Raw genomic sequence first — 17,667 nt, 5'->3', positions numbered from 1 at the left:
CGTGCGTACGCGGGTGATCTCATGTCCTGGTGCGCGTGGGACCTGGTTGTAAGTGTCGCACTTGTTCTGCTCAGTGGGACTCTCTAGAAGCCGAGTCGAATTCGTTTCTGCTCCATTTGAGTCACTAGTCAGCGGGGCGTAACCCAATCGGAACCGAGAAAACCTAACCACAACTGAAAATTCTGGATTTTGGACCAATCGAAAGTACTTCTTAAAATCGAAATAACTCGGTTAAACCAACAAAAAACGGAAAAAACATCAGGCTCAGCCCGAGGTGGGCCTGGCCGAGCCCACCTCCCAAGCCCTACCTCAACACCCTGTTCACTCTCGGCGGGTGGAGTTGAGAGCTTCTTACTCCTCTTTTTGAAAGGATTTGTTGAGAGTGATACATTTTTTCTTTCCTCATATTTCGTTTGACACGCCTCCTCTCAAGAATTAGTTCCCCTCTCTTTATAGGATTGCGTTAAATTGCCAAGCTTCTGTTGCAGAGGTGATGACGTATGTGTCTCTGAATATTGTCTTTGGGAGGAATATTGTTGGGGCGAGATTATTAGTCCGACAGGAGCTGTGTGCAAAGCTTGCTACAGTTCAACTTGTTGACCAAGCAGATTCATTTTCCTGGTGTTGTCTTCTTCGGGGTCGTATTCTGTGAAATCTTTTGATCAATTTATGATTAATACTGATTGTCAGTTTCGCCATAAAATTATTTGGAAACTTAAGATGCCTCTCAAGATTAAAAAAATTTGCATGGCTCCTGTGTCGAGGGCTTGTGCTCACTAAGGATAACTTGGCTAAAAAAAATTGACATGGTTGCAAAAGATGTGTATTTTGTGATCAAGACGAAACTATTCATCACCTATTTTTCGAATATCCTATGGCACGCTTTGTGTGGAGAGTTGTCTTTGTGACTTTTAATCTACTACCATCAACTTACATCTCGAATTTGTTTGCTCGTTGGCTCCATGGTATAGGAAATTGCTTTATGTTAGCCTTGTTATAGTTCTCTAAAAAGACATGCATAGTATGTAATAATGGAATATAACCTTTTGTTCTCTTTGTGAAATGATAGGTAGTATTTGTGGTTTAGTTACTGGCTCCATAAAAAGGAAATGTTCAAATGATGTGCTGCTAAAAAAATCACGGCAACTTTAGCTAGTTCGGTTATTATCAAAATAAAATGGAAATTGATGGTTATTACCGAACCGAACCGTATTTTTATATGAAACCGTATTTTCTGAAATATAAAAATCATATTTACCAAAAACCATATTAACTACCCGAATTAAACCAAAATAACTGGAGCTCACTAGTCGGATTCTTCAGATTATCTCTAATAGTTGTTGGCAAATATGTCGTGTAGAATTATTTTTTGATGACGTGATAAATATGAAATAGAAAAAGAGTAAGGTAGTGTGTGGATTAATGCAATGCATGCAAAGGCTCCAAGATGAGATGAAAGGGCAAACATGTAATTCTCTTGCCTCGCATTTGACAACTTAAATGTGATCTATTGAGTATTTATATTGTGTGTTGTTGGTTAATGACATGGACATTTTAACCCATAAGTCAAAGCACAAACTATTGGAGATGCCGTTAACATTAGCTGTCCACCCCTAAAAACCCGCTGGCCTGTTGTACGATTTTCACGAGATGGTTTTAACGTATGGTGTGTTAGGTACTAAGCGAGATACTACTATATTTTCCTTATTTTATGTTATACTATGTTTTTCTTTAATCTTGGTAAAATTTTAAATCATTTAATTTAGAATAAAGTTATAACATCTTTAAAAAGACGTAGGGAGTAGTAGAGACTCGTAAAGGGACCAATATTTTTATCTATTTTTTGTAAGGACAGCACTAGAGGGTGTTCGTGCACTATTAGGCTACCTAGAGTGCACACCTATATATGGTAAGTTAATTTTGTCCTTTCCTAAAATAGAAAATTGTTGTCCCCTCTCCCCAGGCGTCTATCACCCGCACGGCCTCCTCCGGATTCTTGACTCGCACAGCACCAGGCTGTAAAGTTGGCAAGCTCTAAGTTCAGGCAAGCAAAAATGGCAAAAGGCAAAGCAAAAAAGCTCCCTCTAAATTGTCACTATAAACAAACCAAAAGCAACTATTTTCAACACTAGGGTAATCAAAATTGTCAGCTATAAACAAACCAAAAGCAACTCCAAACTGTCACTTCCAAACAAATCATTAGCCAGAAACTAACGGATACAAGCAGTACGTTACATAGACTGTCACAAAAACACATGCTGCAGCCACATGAGATGATTGTTTTGTCTCTAACTACTTTCTCTTAGGCAAAAAGGTCAAAACATTGAACACTGCTTGAATCTGTTAGTCAATCTTTTATTTTGCTTCCCTGTAAGTCAATCTTCTATTTTTCCTTCCATTGCTTCCGTCATCTATACAAATCCCTGGCAAAAGCACCTGGTTGAAGAAACAAAGCAACACAAAAAAGATGTAATTTGCAGGTTGTCGTACGTTACTAACCACACAAAAATTAAGCAAGTAGTGCACATTTAGTGTAGGCAACTATATATCAGGTTGTAGGCAACAATATTTATGCAACTCTATTGAGACAATGTAAGCAGGTATTACCTACTTGCATACTCCCATGGAGTACCCCTCCTGGTTCATTTCCCAAGGGAAACACAAACACGATTCACCAGCTTGAAAAAGAAACAACACATCCTTGAGAACACTGTAGTGCCGCATCCTGAAACTTGCCAAGCTCATGTTCATGTAGGCAAAAAGCTTCTGTCTCCTTGTAGTGTACCTACTATTGCTTCACATTGTCATCCGCATCCTTGAGTTTGAAGAGCATAGCAGGTAAGGCCCTGTCTTTACGAACCTTGTGTTTCTAAAAAAGAAACGCAACTATCAAATCAGTTGTGTCGCAATGGATAAAAGAAAACATGAAAGAACGACAAACATAAGTCTAAACAAATATGAGAATTTCTAAAGCAACTAATAAATTAAAAAGCAACTATATAGCTAAGTTTTAAAAAAGCAACTGTACATCAGGTGTGGATGATTATATTGACAAGTAAAAGTGACATCCTAAATCTGAATATATAGATAAGTGACTACTTAGCAAAAGGTTCCAGAAAAAATATACTAACCTAAAATAAAGTTGCACTTACTAAATGAATTCTGAATATATAGATCAGTGACTAATTGTGTATTAGGTTGCTGCATCATGCCCCAAAGCATGTGTATTAGCTTGATGAATCATGTATATTTAAGCAGCTATATATGTCAAGTCTGAGCAAGTAGGAAAATTACACCAATGGATAAAGCAAGAAAAAAGGAAAAAAAAAACAAGAAACTAATTTCACATATGTGGCGTGGTTAGGTCAAGCATATTGACAAAAGAAAGAGGGACAAAGAGAATCAACTATAAGAAATTGTGTGAGAAACTGATTAATTAAAAGCACCTACATCACCTAAGTTAAAAGGCAACTTCAGGGCAGGAAGGGGGTGTTTGCAGATATATTGAGAAAGAAAAAAGTGACAATGATAAAGCTAAACATATGCATAAGCAACTAATCAAGAAAAGGTCCTAGGAAGTAACCTAGAACATGAAGTTGCATTATAAAAAACAACTATATTAGCTGTGGCATGCCCCCCTATATTGCTTGCTGCCACCTATATTAAAAAGAAGCAACTATGAGGCGTTGCGTGAGTGACTAAATAATGAGAAGCAGCTACATTACCTAAGTTAAAAAGCACTTCAGAATGTGAGTGTGTGTGAGCAGGTATATTGAGAGGAAAAAGCGGCAAAGATAAAGCTAAACATATGTATAAGCAACTAATTAAGAAAAGTCCTAAGAAGTAATCTAAAACACAAAGTTGCATTAAAAAAGCAACTATATTTGTAGAGATATGCCCCTTTGTTAGCTTACTGCCACCTATATTAAAACGAAGGAAGCGACTATAAGACCGTGTGTGAGCGGCTAATAATTAAAATCAAACTACCCAAGCTAAGTTAAAAAGCAACTTCAGACCTGGGCATGGTCAAGCATATTGTTAGAAAACTGCGACTAAAATAGGTAGATCTAAACATATACATAAGCAACTAATTAATAAAAGGCTAGGTAAAAAATAACCTATATTGATACGTGGCAACTATAGAGCATGGTATGAGCGAGTATATTAAAAACCCAGTGCATACATGGATTGAGTCAAGAAAATGAAAAGATGGGGATCACCGTCTTCCCATGTGCCTCCGGGGCGCCTACGTTGCATCTTAGTAGGGTGCCTAATCTGGATCTCAGTATTCTCGGAGCAGGCGGGCAATGAAGCATCCTAGAAAACATGTGAAAAAAGCGATGATTAGCGGGGGCGACTATTGGGGGAGCAAAAACCACACCTGCTGCATGTTGTGAACCCGTGGATCAATTCCTCCTACATTTTCAGACAACAAACCTTTTACCCCAATGTGATTTTCGTCTACTGCGGCGAAGAATTAAATCCCCAGATTTATTTTCTTCAGCTGCTCCCCCATATGCTTCATCATCGATTGCATTCATGATATCTGCAACGCAAAAAGATGAGCCACCTAATTAGGCCCATTTTTCGGACTCCAAAAGTGACTGCTGTATGGACCAAAAACAATACAGTGGCTCCAAAAATGTTGGCAGACACATACATCTACACAGCCGGAGTTTAGCAAAAAAACGAACCAACGATGACATAGGTTACACTCGAAGGTTCACTCACCACGTGATTACTGAAAGGAAAGTGGCATTCTCACAAAATAAGCAACAAACTAAAATAGGAATATGCTTGTGGTAGGGCAATTACTGAAGGAAGCAACATACTAAACACACGGACAAACGCACAGTCCTCGCCACGAAGAATTGCAACAGCTATAATTCGGCTACATTTGCATGCAAACCTGCACAGCACCCCCATGAAAAAGCTAAAAATAGCAAGCAATTTTAGATGCAAAAATTACTTATCCCTCATCAAATTAACCTAGTCTGATGCAAAGCATAGCGAATCGAATCATGGCGCAAACCTGAATCCCCAAAAATCGACAGGAAAAAGTAGGATCGATCAGGGGATTTGGGGGAGGATGTGAAAAGGAACTAACCGTGAAAACTTGATGCAACAGTAGAGGCTCGATGTGCTCGTCGTGCTCATTCGTCGGCAATGCGCGATGTGGCCTGCAGCCTCGATTCAACACGCGAAACCCCTCCGCGACCCCCCACCTTGCTCGACATGCAGAAGCCCCCGCGGCCCCTAATTGACTGCCTGGTGGAGCTCGCTCCCCCATGGCGAATTCGACGATGAGCTGACAGCTTCTCCCGTCCGACGCTTACTCCACCGCCCCCGCAGAGCCGCTCCGTGCCGCTCCTGCAAACCCCACCTCCAGCAAATCGCACGCGACAGGACTCACCAAGGAGCCTCTGTGCCCCGATTCGAGTCACGAATCAACTTCTCGTGGCCTGCAGCACCACGCCCCGCGACATGCAGAAGCCCCAACGTCCCCCTCCCTATCAACTCGCTGGTGGAGCCGCGCAGCGACGAAATCGCGGGTTACTCCGCGCCGCCAGTATCGCCCGATTTGACTCACGAATCACCTCCCCGTCACCACCTATCTTGCCTGACGACCACCCACCTCTTCTGCTGCACCTCTGCTCTCCATCGTGCGGCCGGAATCGCTGCTGCCAAGAGAACTCAGCACGAGCGTTGGACTTGAGGAAAACAGAGAAGAGAATGGGGATTTGGGAATGGGAGGCGGCCGCATGGGGCTTCAGGATGTGGCACCGAAGGGACGAGGATGTCCTAAACTAATCAGACGGTGCGCATGGTTTAGGAGAAAACGAACGGGTTGGAAGCATGTGCAACTGTGTCCTCCAATAAGTGCATAAGCACTTTCAAGCAATTAGGTTTTTGTAATGCATGCAATATCCATATTTTCACAAATGGACCCTGCAAGCATACACACTACGTAGACTTTCCCTTTCAAGTAAAAAAAAACAATCGGCGTCACGGCAGTGCCACCTTGTGATTGGAGCGGGGAATGCTGTCTACTACGGAAGAGGAGGAATGCTCTGTTCGTTCCTGAAGAAGTCACTGGGATCCACCATGGCCTTCACCATCGCGAGTCTCTCAAAGTTCTCCTTGAAGTACGACTCCCCCCAACCTCTTGCCTTCTCATAGCTCGTCCCTCCGCCGCTGTCGCCGCCAGAGTCGTTCACGCCGAGGTCCAGGTCCTTGTAATTCACGTACGCGCCCCTCGGGTTCCTGGACACGTATGGCTCCATCTCCCGGTGCAGCCCCCTGATCCAGCCCATGTGTTTCTCCGACGCCTCTGTCCCGTTATCAAACCAGGAACCGTAGTACTGAAGGTTGTAGAGTGCCCGGCGGTGCGGGAACGGCGTCGCTGACGGCGCGACTGCGCCCATCCTGCCGCCGTAGGGATCAAGGATGAGAAGCCCGGCCCCGTCCTTGAGGAACCACTCCCACGTGCTCTCCCACACGTTCTTTGGGATGGGATCGTGCATGAAGTCCGACTTGGCCTTGAAGTACCGGTCCGGCTTGCTTCCTCTGTCCAGGAGCAGCTCCAACGGCTTCCCCGTGCCGTAGAACGCGAAGTAGAGCACCGACTCGATCCAGCTCATCTCGATACAGTCCTGCCGTGTCACCCCGAGCTCCGGGAACGTCTTGGCCATCGTCGCGAGGAGGCCCCTGCATCTGCCGAGGTAGAGGGACTCGAACTGCGCGTCTTGGTTCTGCACGACGACTCGGAGGATCATGTCTCGGGGTAAGGCGCCGTGTGCTATCTGTTGCCATTTGGTGAGGAGATCGCTGGCTGATCGGTTTCTTGGCCGGTGCACGGTGAACACCGTGACCGTCGCCGGGACGCGCACGAGCTGGAGCTTCCAGGACACCACGACGCCGAAGCTCCCGCCTCCGCCGCCTCGGATGGCCCAGAAGGCGTCCTCCCCCATGGCTGCCCTGTCGAGAATCCTCCCCTCGGCGTCCACCATGACGGCGTCCACGACGTGGTCCGCGGCAAGCCCGTGCTTCCGTAGCATCAGGCCGAAGCCGCCCCCGCTGAGGTGCCCGCCGACGCCAACCGTGGGGCCGATGCCCGCGGGGAACCCGAGGCGCGCGCTCTTGTTGGCGATGCCGTAGTAAAGCTCCCCCAGCGTGGCTCCTGATCCGACCAAGGCCGTCTCGCTCCGGACGTCGACGCGGATCGCGCGCAGCGCCGCGAGGTCGACGATGGCGAAACGGCGAGCCGCGTCGAGCGAACGGTAGGAGAGGCCCTCGTAGTCATGGCCGCCGCTGCGAGGGCGCACGCGGACGCCGTGCCGCGCGCCGCAGCGGACGGAGGCCTGGACGTGGGAGGTGTTGGTGGCCTTGATGATGACCAAGGGCGTCGGGGTACCCGGCGTGACGAACCGGAGGTTCTTGATAGAGTACTCGAGGACGGAAGGGTAGGAGCTGGACCCTTGCGTGTAGATAATCCCCGGGGGAAGGTGGAAGACCAGGCAGTTTACAAACCCGGTGGTGTTGGTCGGCGTGGGCGCGACCGTGGAAATGGCTAGGAAAACGGCGAGCAGTGCAAGTACGACGCTCTGAGCTGTGACCATGGCGTGTACCTTGGTTGGTTGAGGACTGACTGAGAAGGCAGGAGAATGTCGATCATTAAAAGATTTTAATGTAGATCGGCACAAATAAAGCTTCTAGGAGCGCACTACTAAGTACGTGCCTGCTTTTGGTTGTATCGACTGTTACATCTTTGATTCGGCTGGTTTCGTTAAGCGTTACATACTGAGCTTATCCAAATATTTTCATGAAACTGCCAAACAATGATCTTCCCGACGAATAATCAAGTTTGAACCAGATAGTGTGTGAGTGTGTGAGTCAGTCACGATCACCCACAACACCGCTATGATGACAAATTCAGAACTGAAACTAACAAGTCGATGGCGGAGAACACGAGCTGGAGGGCTATTTCTTTTACCGGAAGCAACAAATGCATTTTGTCCAATTGCGATTCAGTACGAAACGCCGATATGGCAGCTTCTGCATGATATTAGCCTCGACCGTAGCCGCGCGGCCACCATCAGTTGGAAATGGGCTGCAACGGGAGAATACTAAGATGCCTCAGCATATACGACACAATTCTTCAGATCTCTGAAGCCAAAACAGAGCTCAAGTGTTCTGTTTGTGTCAACTGTCAAAGGAGACAAGTCCATATTATAATCCTAAATGAACCATTGAGTTTAAATTATCCCCTTGAACTTCAATACCGGTTAGAACACAAATTTCAACTATTAATACCGTGTAAATTGCATGTAGGTAAAAGGAGATTTTCGCATCCGTGGCAGATTTGACTGCCACATTTCTCATCAATCGCTCAAATTTTAATAGCCTAACAGCTACATTTATGATTTTTTTGTATTTTTTTCAAAAAATATTGGGAACTTTTATTAATTCAAAATTTGAGCCTCAAACAAAATATGTCATTCTTTTATTAACCGTTTGCACAATGAAGCTGAAATTTAAACAGTAGGCTAAGAGCATGATTTATGATTTTCTCCATTTTCAAGAATTTTCTGGAGTAAAAAAAATGCTAGTACTCGGTCAAAATCTACCGGTGTGCGAAAACCATCTTTTGAGTGGGTGAGGGGGTATTTTCAACAGTACGAATAGTACGAGGTTGTGTACAAAACCTAGTAGTGTTCATTTTCTTGATGTTCTACGGGCTGCACGCCTCTAGTTGCTACTTGCCACTTGCTACTTTGCGTAATTAGAATATTTCATGTATTTTCTAGATTATTTTGTTTCAGTGAATAATTGGGTACAATATTTTAAGCTCATCTTTAAAGATTTTCCTGCATTTGTAGAGGTTGGGTAAAATATCCCGGAAAATGAAATCATTTCGAATTTTCCAAATGCTCCATGAGACCATATGTGCTATTTCAATGTGATAGCACCAAAGTTGGAGTTAATGTCATTCTTAGGGGTAAATGCAGGGCAAGTGTATCACCAACATGCCTTTGCAAAGGGACACCGAAAGAAGAGTGTTTGTCAAAACAAAAAACAATAAAAAGTAACAGGGCAAATGCTGATATAAGGGTGTTTCTAGTCTCCAAAACATTTTCCTAGATAGCAAATATTTTTAACAGAAAGATCCACTCGCATGGCCCCCCTTGATCTTTAGGTTGGCAGATAATGGCCAACATACTAAATGGTACTTCTCCTCTCCTTGGTCCACCTGACAGGTGAGGGCCACCCGTAAGGAATCCCGTCAGACATGCTTAAACTTGCATTTTGGGCTAGTTGAGACACTCTGACCAAAAATGTATGATTTCATTGGCAAATTAGAAAAAACTGGAAGTTAGTGCGACGACTGCCCCAAAACAGTGGTTCCTTGAAATTTACTCCGTTTATTATGCCAATATCTAATGGTGTGTCCATATCTGAAAGATCGATATGGTCGACTAGAGGGGGGTTGAATAGGCGACTAGCAAATTTGAATTTTTTTTCTTTTTCTTTTCTTGAAAGATACAAACACTTAATCATAGGGCTTACTAAATTCTCTAAAGTGAATGCAACCCTAATATGAAGTGCAATAGCCGAAGCAAGGATAGACAATTAAGTAAGGACAAGTAAGCAAAGGGTAAGAAGATACCACACGGGAGACGAAGATGTATCCCGGAGTTCAACCATTTCGGAAGGTGTACGTCTACGTTTGGAAGAGTGCTCTACCACAAAGGTAGAGGCTCCACAAAGGTTCACTCTATTCTCCTCTCACGACACGAAAAAGGTGATGTGAGCTCCACTAATGGCTTTCTTGAAGGCGAAAGCCAAACCTTTACAAACAAGGACAAGGGCATGACTCCACAACTCAATTGGAGGCTCCTTCCCGAATCCACAAGTACCATCTCACAAGATTGGTGGCCTTGAGGAGACACCTTTCGGCTAGAGATTCCAAAATCCCAAGAGTAACAAAATCCACCAAAATAAACGAGGGGAATCAACTTTTGATTTGGTGAAACCCTAGATCGAGCTCTTCTCAACCCTTTCTCAAAGTATTGACTTGGGGGATGCACTAGGGAGAGAGATCTCGAGATTTGAAACTTCGAAATGGTGAAGAACAATGGGATCAGGGGTTCGAACCGTTGGAGACGAAGACCCCTTTTTACAGGAGTCCCTGATTTATGTCCGTTATGTGCATTTTTTGCACTTAGCGGTACTACCGCTCGACCAGGCGGTACTACCATCAGACCCGGCGGTAGTACTGCACCAGTACCGTGCCATTGCAGCACGAGTCCAGTAGCGTTTTGCTACCCTCTAGCACTGGGGCGGTACTACCGGCCCCGGTTCTGCCTCCCTAGTATGAAAACTGGCAGAATCCCTTTGCTCGAAATTTGGTTTTCGCTAACCTTCACCGATGGGTTTGTAGGCTATTTGGTGGGTTCAATCTGGTAGTTTTGTGTACGTGAAGTTGATTCACCCTAGCATTCCCAAATGGCACCATTTAAATCAAGATGTTTGATGGCACTATCAGAACTTATCGGATGTTCGCCACATTCCAAGTTTGAAGAAAAATCTTATCTCTTTGAGTACTGAGTACAAGTATTCAGGTGGAGATGGGATCATCAAGGTCACAAAAAGTTCTCCTGTTGTGATGAAAGGTGATATGAAGACTGCAAATATTTACCACCTCCGAGGTACGACAATTACTGGTAATGATACAGTTGTTTCACCTAAATTATCCGACTCGGATGCTACTAGTCTTTGGCATATGCGTCTTGGCCATATGAGTGAAACTGGAATGATGGAGCTATGCAAAATAGGCTTACTTGATGGTCAATGCATCGACAAGATGAAATTTTGTGAACATTGTGTCTTTGGCAAGCAAACTAGGGTGAAGTTTGGCGCAAGAACTCATTCTAGCAAAGACATATTGGAGTACGTTCACTCAGATTTGTGGGGTGAGTCCTGCGTTCCTTCACCTGGAGTTGCAAGTTATATGTTGACCATCATTGATGACTACTCGAGAGGAGTTAATTTGGGCATATTTATTGAAGCACAAATTAGATGTATTCAATACATTTATGGAGTGGAAGATTATGATTGAAAGACAGACTGGTTAGCATATCAAGAAGCTGCGTACAGATAATGGCTTGGAATTTTGTTCTGGAGAATTGGAAGCATTGTGCAAGTCAGAGGGAATTTTTAGACACTACATTGTCCCAGGTACCCCTCAACAAAATGGTGTGGCCAAACGCATGAATAGAAACATCATGAAGAAGGTACGTTGCATGTTGTCAAGTTCTGGATTATCTAGAAGTTTTTGGCAGAAACCGCTTCCACTACTTGCCACTTAATCAATCGGTCACCCAACCTAGCTATTGGAAAGAAAACTCCCATTGACTTATGGTCTGGTTCTCCAACGGATTATTCAGATTTCAAAGTATTTGGTTGCATTGCTTATGCTCATGTTAATAATGGTAAATTGGAGCTTAGAGCTGTCAAGTGCATTTTCCTTGGTTTTAAGCCTTGTGTGAAAGGCTATAAATTGTGGAATCCTGAAATGGGGATTCAGATTTTGGAAAATCTAGAGATGGGCTTGTTGGATATGTGGATTCAAAATTTGCTAGTGATTTAGATAAGAGGAGATCTCTTACCGGTTATATGTTCACCATTGGAGGATGTGCCGTTAGTTGGAAAGTAAGTTTTCAAGCTACGGTTGCCTTGTCCACCACAGAAGCCGAGTATATGGCTATTTCAGAAGCTTGCAAAGAAATTGTTTGGTTAAGAGGTTTATTTACTGAGCTTTGTGGAAGTGCGTCTTGCACTATAATATTTTGTGATAGTCAAATTGCTATTTACCTGACAAAGGATCAAATGTTTCATGAGAGAGCAAAGCACATTGATGTGAGATATCACTTTATTTGAGGTGTCATTGCTGAAGGTAATGTTAAAGTCAGCAAGATTAGTACACATGATAATCCAGCTGATATGATGGCAAAGCCAGTTCATGTCAATAAGTTTGAACTTTGCTCAGGCTTTGTTGGTATTACTCACTAGTCTTATGGACTGTTTATGCTAATTTGTTTGGAGATGTTTACTTTCTTCGACTACTAGAAGGGATTGGGCTCCAGGTGTAGATTGTTGAAATGTGATCAGAATCCGTTACCAACTCTTGCTAGACATAGAAAGATAGGTTTGGCTTTGCGTTGGTACTAACGTATACGACTTGAACTCGTTTTTCTTGTCATTAGGACTCATGTTTATCGCAATTATATATACCCCATGTGTAAAGACGGCATGTCATCTTGTGCATGTAATACTCCAACATAGTAAAGTTGCGCCTTCGGGCGTCCGTGGATTTTCCCACAAGGATTTCCATGTTAAAATCCGTGTCTCTCGTTTCTAGTTTAATCTCTATTTTCGTAACTTGAGTCACTTGATATGGAACGGAGGGAGTATTTAAGTATGATTTGGTTGATTCTAAGCATAAATAAGACGCCTTTCCTACTTGTAAAGTTCTCGGTTGGTGACAGTGAGTCCACTTCTCTCTCACTCTGACGGGCGGGACCTTGCAGGAAAGCGGCACCGAGCATCCCAAGCGGTCGTGTCTCCTGCGCCTGCCACCCTCCGGCCTCCCCCAATCCCCTTTCTGCTGGCTCCGATATGTGCAAAATTCAAATCTGCCGTGCAGCACCGCCGTAGGCCATCTCCCATCCAGGGATGGTCATTCTGTTTTGAACCGAAATTTTGGTTAGAAGCAGACGATGGCTGAGGTCGTGGGCCGCCGGTGGCCGGTGGTGCGTCCTCCGTTGCTCGGATTCTCCCGCCGTCGAGGGCAGCGAGCGGCCGGCGCGAACGTGCTCCGTTGCTCGCTTTCTCGCGCCGCGTCGAGGGCGGCGGGCTCCGGTCGTCGACGTTGAGGGCGTACGGGAGTCGCGAGGGACTGGGCGTGGCGGCGTACGTGGGCGTCGTAGGCACTGGGCGTGGGTGCCTGGGTGGACGTGGCGGCGTCGGCAGAGAAATGAGGGGACGCTGCGCTGTCCGAGGCTAGGTGACGTTAAGTTGGGCCGCTGGGCGCTGTGTAGCATGCTGAGTAACTGGTAAACAAACCGAAATCATTGGTGGCATCTCTCTTCATCTCGCATCTGTATACACTCAATTTCACAAAACCTGTTCGTTCACCGTGAGTGATGATTGTGTCCACTCCGGGAAATGGATCGATTGGGCAGGCTTCTCTGCTTCACTCAGTACTAACTACTGAAACATGCAGGTGCGATTAATGGCCTGTTGCAAACTTGTTTATGCCAACAAGGTGTTCGGTGAAATCTGAAGAAGGATATAGATGTGAATGAAAAGGGTAATTTTCTGCTAAAATAATGATTATCACTTTGAGCCATTGATTTCTTCCAAAATAGTAATTTTAAATCAGATATTGGTATGTTGCTTCAGTTAGCTTGATTATCTTATCACTCATAATAATTTATTATCCTTGAGAGAGATTCAAACAAGTTGGTATCATTGTATATATGGTAGAATTGTGTTCATGTACTAATAATTTTATTAACCTTCATAATACCAGGGGAAGACAGTGCGCGGTCTGAAGAAATATATGAGACTTGGATTGTGTGATCTCCAGTATTTATCGTTGCTTATTTAACAACGGTACACTTGGTTTTCTCTCATGGAAAATACATATTTTACAGTTGGCAAAAAGATTTCTTGATATTTAATTGTGCAATTTCTACTGGGTTCTCTGAATCTGATTCGTTTTGTGTGAGCTCAGAGCAACAACGTCCCTGTGTCTACGAAATTTCTTAACTTGCAAACAAGGATAAGGTTTTTTAGCTGGAATAGAAAGCTCACATGCTAGAGGAAAATGGTTTAAAAAAAGTCTTGTACTTACAGCAAGGTGAAATGTCCATTTGCGACTATATATGTTTTTGCGTTCACAAAGTGAGTACCCACTTTGCAAGTATATAAAATCGTCAGCTACTTCTGTAGTACTATTTTGATGGCAAGAAAAACGGCGATATGGAGCTTTGCTCAACTAATGTTTTGCAATCAGCTGTCTTGTCCTTTTTCACTCTGACATGGGTACCTTACATTGCAGTTTACTATTCACTCCGTTTTAAATTAACTGACGTGGATTACTACCTAGGATGGAGGGAGTAATATAAACCCTCATCTTGGTTCACCTTTTTTGAATACTCAGAAAGAATAGGTAAATACCCGTGCAATATTTCGATAAAACAAATTACTACCCGTTATAAATAAATTAGACTAAAGAACTACTACTCCCTTAGTGTTGGAGCATCAAGCCATAACCCTTCCTTCCATAGTCTCTGCCACCGTATTTCCTCTCCGGTCTCCATGTGTCTAGGTTCATTGTTCAAATTCAGGAAAGATTATCATCAAGACTATCATATTGTTTTCAAGTGTACTTTTCTATTGGCAATTCCGTGGCAAAGCATGGGCACAGATAAAGTTGCGCCTTCGGGCGTCTATGGATTTTCCCGCAAAGATTTCCATGTTAAAATTCGTGTCTCTCGTTTCTAATTTAATCTCTATTTTTGTAACAGTGACGAAATATTAAACGTATCTAGACGCTTTTTGAGTATAGATACATTCCATATTTAGACAAATTTGAGTCACTTAATATGGGACGGAGGGAGTATTTAAGTATGATTTGGTTGATTCTACGCATAAATAAGACATAGCAACAAAAAGAAACTAGAGGAAAAAACAAACAAAAAAAGACTAAGTGGGTTCATTGGTAAAAGGCCCAACTGCCTTCTCACTACACAAATCTCAAATGAAAAAAAAAGCCCACAAACAGGCCTAGAAAACAATTAATACTTGGATCAATTAATCCTTATTAGTTGGCCATGGAAAATGCCAACCCCGCACTAAAAAATCTTCATGCAAAAGCATCGCAGAACGCGTATGCAATGCAGGAACCATCTAAATTAATTCCTCAATCCTGTCTCGCCGATCGCTCTCCATGAACCGGACGATCGATGATCATCAGTACTTGGTGAGCAATGGCGGGATGCTCTGCTCGTTCCTGAAGTAGTCCTCAGGATCCACCTTGCCTTTGATCATGGCGAGCCTCTGGAAGTTACCTTTGAAGTACTTCTCGCCCCAGACCTTGCCGCTGCTGTAGGTGGAGACGTCGTTCACCACCTCGTTCCTGCCGAGGTCGATGTCCCTGTAGTTGGCGTATGCCTGCCTGGGGTTCTTGCTCACATACGGCTCCATGAACTTGTACATGTCCTTGCTCCACTGCAAAGGCGCGGCGCCAGCCCCCTCGGCGAACCAGTAGTTGACGTACTGGATGTTGAAGAGCACGCCCTTCCGGTGAGGGAACGGCGTGGCCGTTTCTGGGGTAGCGCTGATGGTGGCGCCGTAGGGATCCATGATCATGATCCCCGCACCCGGCTTGGTGAGCCAGCCGAAGATCTGCTCCCACACGTTCTTGGGGATTGGCTGGTAGACGTAGTCCGACTTGTATTCGGCGAATGGCTTGAAGTTGTTGTTCCGGTTGGTGAGATCCCCCAGGTCTCTATTGCCGAGGTGGATGAATGGGATGGTCTGGGCCCAGGGCATCTCGTTGCATTGCCCGCGGTTGAAGCCAAGCTCCGGAAATTTGCTGGTAATGAGCGGAAGGAGGTTGTTGCAAGTGCCGAGGTACATCCCCTCGAACGTGGCTTGCTGCGCCATAGCCAAGATGCGGATCATGAGGTCGCCGGGAAGAGCCGGCGCGACCGTTTGCCATTTGTTGACGATGTCTATGGCGCCGTCTTTGAGTGTCTTGGAGACCTTGAACACGGTCACGACCGGAGGCACCGGCAAGAGCTTCACCTCCCATCCGACCACGATGCCGAAGCTCTCGCCCCCGCCGCCCCTGATGGCCCAGAAGTGGTCCTCGCCCATGGATTTTCTGTCGTGCAGCTTGCCATTGGCGTCGACCAGCTTGGCGTCGAGGACGTTCTCGGCGGCGATGCCGAACTTGCGCAGCAGCATGCCGAAGCCGCCCCCGCTGAAGTGGCCGCCAACGCCGATGCTGGGGCACACGCCGGCCGGGAACGCCAGGCTGGGACTGGCCTTGGAGATGGCGTAGTAGAGCTCGCCGATCTGCGCGCCGGACTCGACCCACGCCGTGCGGGCATTGGCGTCGACGCTGACCGCCCGCATCATGTTGAGGTCGACCACGGCGAACGACTCGGCGCGCTCGGACCGGTACGAGAGGCCCTCGTAGTCGTGCCCGCCGCTGCGCACGCGGATGCGGACGCCGTGGCGCCGGCCGCAGACCACGGCGGACTGGATGTGGGAGACGTTGGTGGGGGTGACGATGTACAGAGGCTTCACATTCTGGGGAGACGACCACCTCGAGTTCCTGATGGTGGCGCTCAGGACGGTGGGGTAGGCAGGGGAGCTCTTGGCGTAGAGGAGGCGTGGCGGGATCTCCTTGACGAGGCAAGCCAGGAAATCTTCCTTGGGCGCCAGCACCGGTGGGTAGGAAAAGGCGACGTGGCAAGAGGACGACAAGGCACAGAAGAGGAGCACTAGCGCGAACGCCCTGGATCTCGCCATTGTAGCTAACTTACTTAGCTTCCAATGTCCTCGATCGGCGTATGTTGTCGTGGCTAGTGAGGACAAGCCATGAGCTTATATAAGAGGGGCCTCGAGCCTGGAGTGGAGTGTGCACCTCTCGTCTCTCCGGACCCTACAACTGCGGATCCATTGCTGAGCACGCCTATATCTGTAATGTTTAGCCAAGTCAAGTCTCCGTTTTTGCATGTGACGATCGGGCATCGCATATTCGCGCATCGCCATGCTTTTGCCCCGAGCGAAAACCGCAAGGATTGTAGTACTGCTGCCTTTCTTTGAGGAGCGATACTGCAGGAGCGTTTGAACCTGAATTTTGAACCACTAAGTACGCACTAGTGTTCATTGGAACGGAGAAAACGGGGCCCATGAAGTTTTCAGGATCTTTGTTGCGTGCATGCGTTTTTCTAGTAGGAAGGTTACCTCCCCTCCCGGCCTTTACACCCTCAGGTACACAGAACCAAACTTTTTTTTTCATCGGGTACACAGAACCAAACTTTATGAAGGAAGATGCGACACAACAGGACCAAAATATCAACTCAAAAAGATAAGTGCATGGAGTTGCCATTAACGGGGAAACAACACCTATGACTAAATCGTCATTCTTCCAAAGCAACGCCTTTAAGTAAGAGATCACACACATACTAAACCAACCAATCAAGGCCATAACACGACACCCATAACTCCGCTTGTAGGGATGCAAACGAATCGGGTCGAGTTGGATAATATCCTTTTCATTGGCTTTATCATATTCTTGGGATCCCCATATTCTTTTGTTGGATTCGGAATGAAACGGGTAATAAGAAGATGCGGATTCGGATGTAGATTACACCAGACTACGGATTGGGAGTGAAAACGGAGCGAATTTGGATACGAAGATAAATATGCAGAAGAAGATTATATAATTTTATTTTCATCATGTGTAGACAACATGAACACAATATTTATCTAAGTGCATAATACTAGACAGTATTCAAAGTATTTTCCTGTTTGTAGTAAGCAAAGTGTAATACCAAGCGTCCAAAGTATCACAATTCAGACAAG

The 17,667-nt window shown here is 45.4% G+C and overlaps 2 protein-coding genes and 1 long non-coding RNA gene across 3 annotated transcripts; 1 reads left to right on the top strand and 2 right to left on the bottom strand.

Annotated features, from left to right (window-relative positions):
* Nucleotides 1–5,916: 5,916 nt before the first annotated feature.
* On the bottom strand, nucleotides 5,917–7,637 carry LOC100841593 (berberine bridge enzyme-like 22). The gene has a single exon (XM_003560627.2). The coding sequence runs from the start codon at nucleotides 7,617–7,619 to the stop codon at nucleotides 6,051–6,053; it is 1,569 nt and encodes a 522-aa protein (XP_003560675.1). The 5' UTR covers nucleotides 7,620–7,637; the 3' UTR covers nucleotides 5,917–6,050.
* A 4,880-nt stretch (nucleotides 7,638–12,517) lies between these two features.
* Nucleotides 12,518–13,753, top strand: LOC112270000. The gene is made up of 3 exons (XR_002962275.1): nucleotides 12,518–13,115; nucleotides 13,286–13,372; nucleotides 13,595–13,753. It is a non-coding gene; the product is annotated as an uncharacterized LOC112270000 (long non-coding RNA).
* Nucleotides 13,754–14,687: 934 nt separating this feature from the next.
* LOC100826323 (berberine bridge enzyme-like 27) lies at nucleotides 14,688–16,651 on the bottom strand. The gene has a single exon (XM_003563732.3). It carries the CDS (start codon nucleotides 16,606–16,608, stop codon nucleotides 15,040–15,042), a length of 1,569 nt encoding a protein of 522 aa, XP_003563780.1. The 5' UTR covers nucleotides 16,609–16,651; the 3' UTR covers nucleotides 14,688–15,039.
* Between the last annotated feature and the right edge of the window lie 1,016 nt (nucleotides 16,652–17,667).

Source organism: Brachypodium distachyon, chromosome 1 (genome assembly GCF_000005505.3).
Source record: "Brachypodium distachyon strain Bd21 chromosome 1, Brachypodium_distachyon_v3.0, whole genome shotgun sequence".
Classification (NCBI taxonomy): Eukaryota; Viridiplantae; Streptophyta; class Magnoliopsida; order Poales; family Poaceae; genus Brachypodium; species Brachypodium distachyon.
This window is presented reverse-complemented; position numbering and strand designations above follow the sequence as displayed.

What these genes read in the sequence shown, in the direction of transcription:
- LOC100826323 (XM_003563732.3), bottom strand. Translation starts at nt 16,608, where the DNA reads ATGGCGAGATCCAGGGCGTTCGCGCTAGTGCTCCTCTTCTGTGCCTTG.
- LOC100841593 (XM_003560627.2), bottom strand. Translation starts at nt 7,619, where the DNA reads ATGGTCACAGCTCAGAGCGTCGTACTTGCACTGCTCGCCGTTTTCCTA.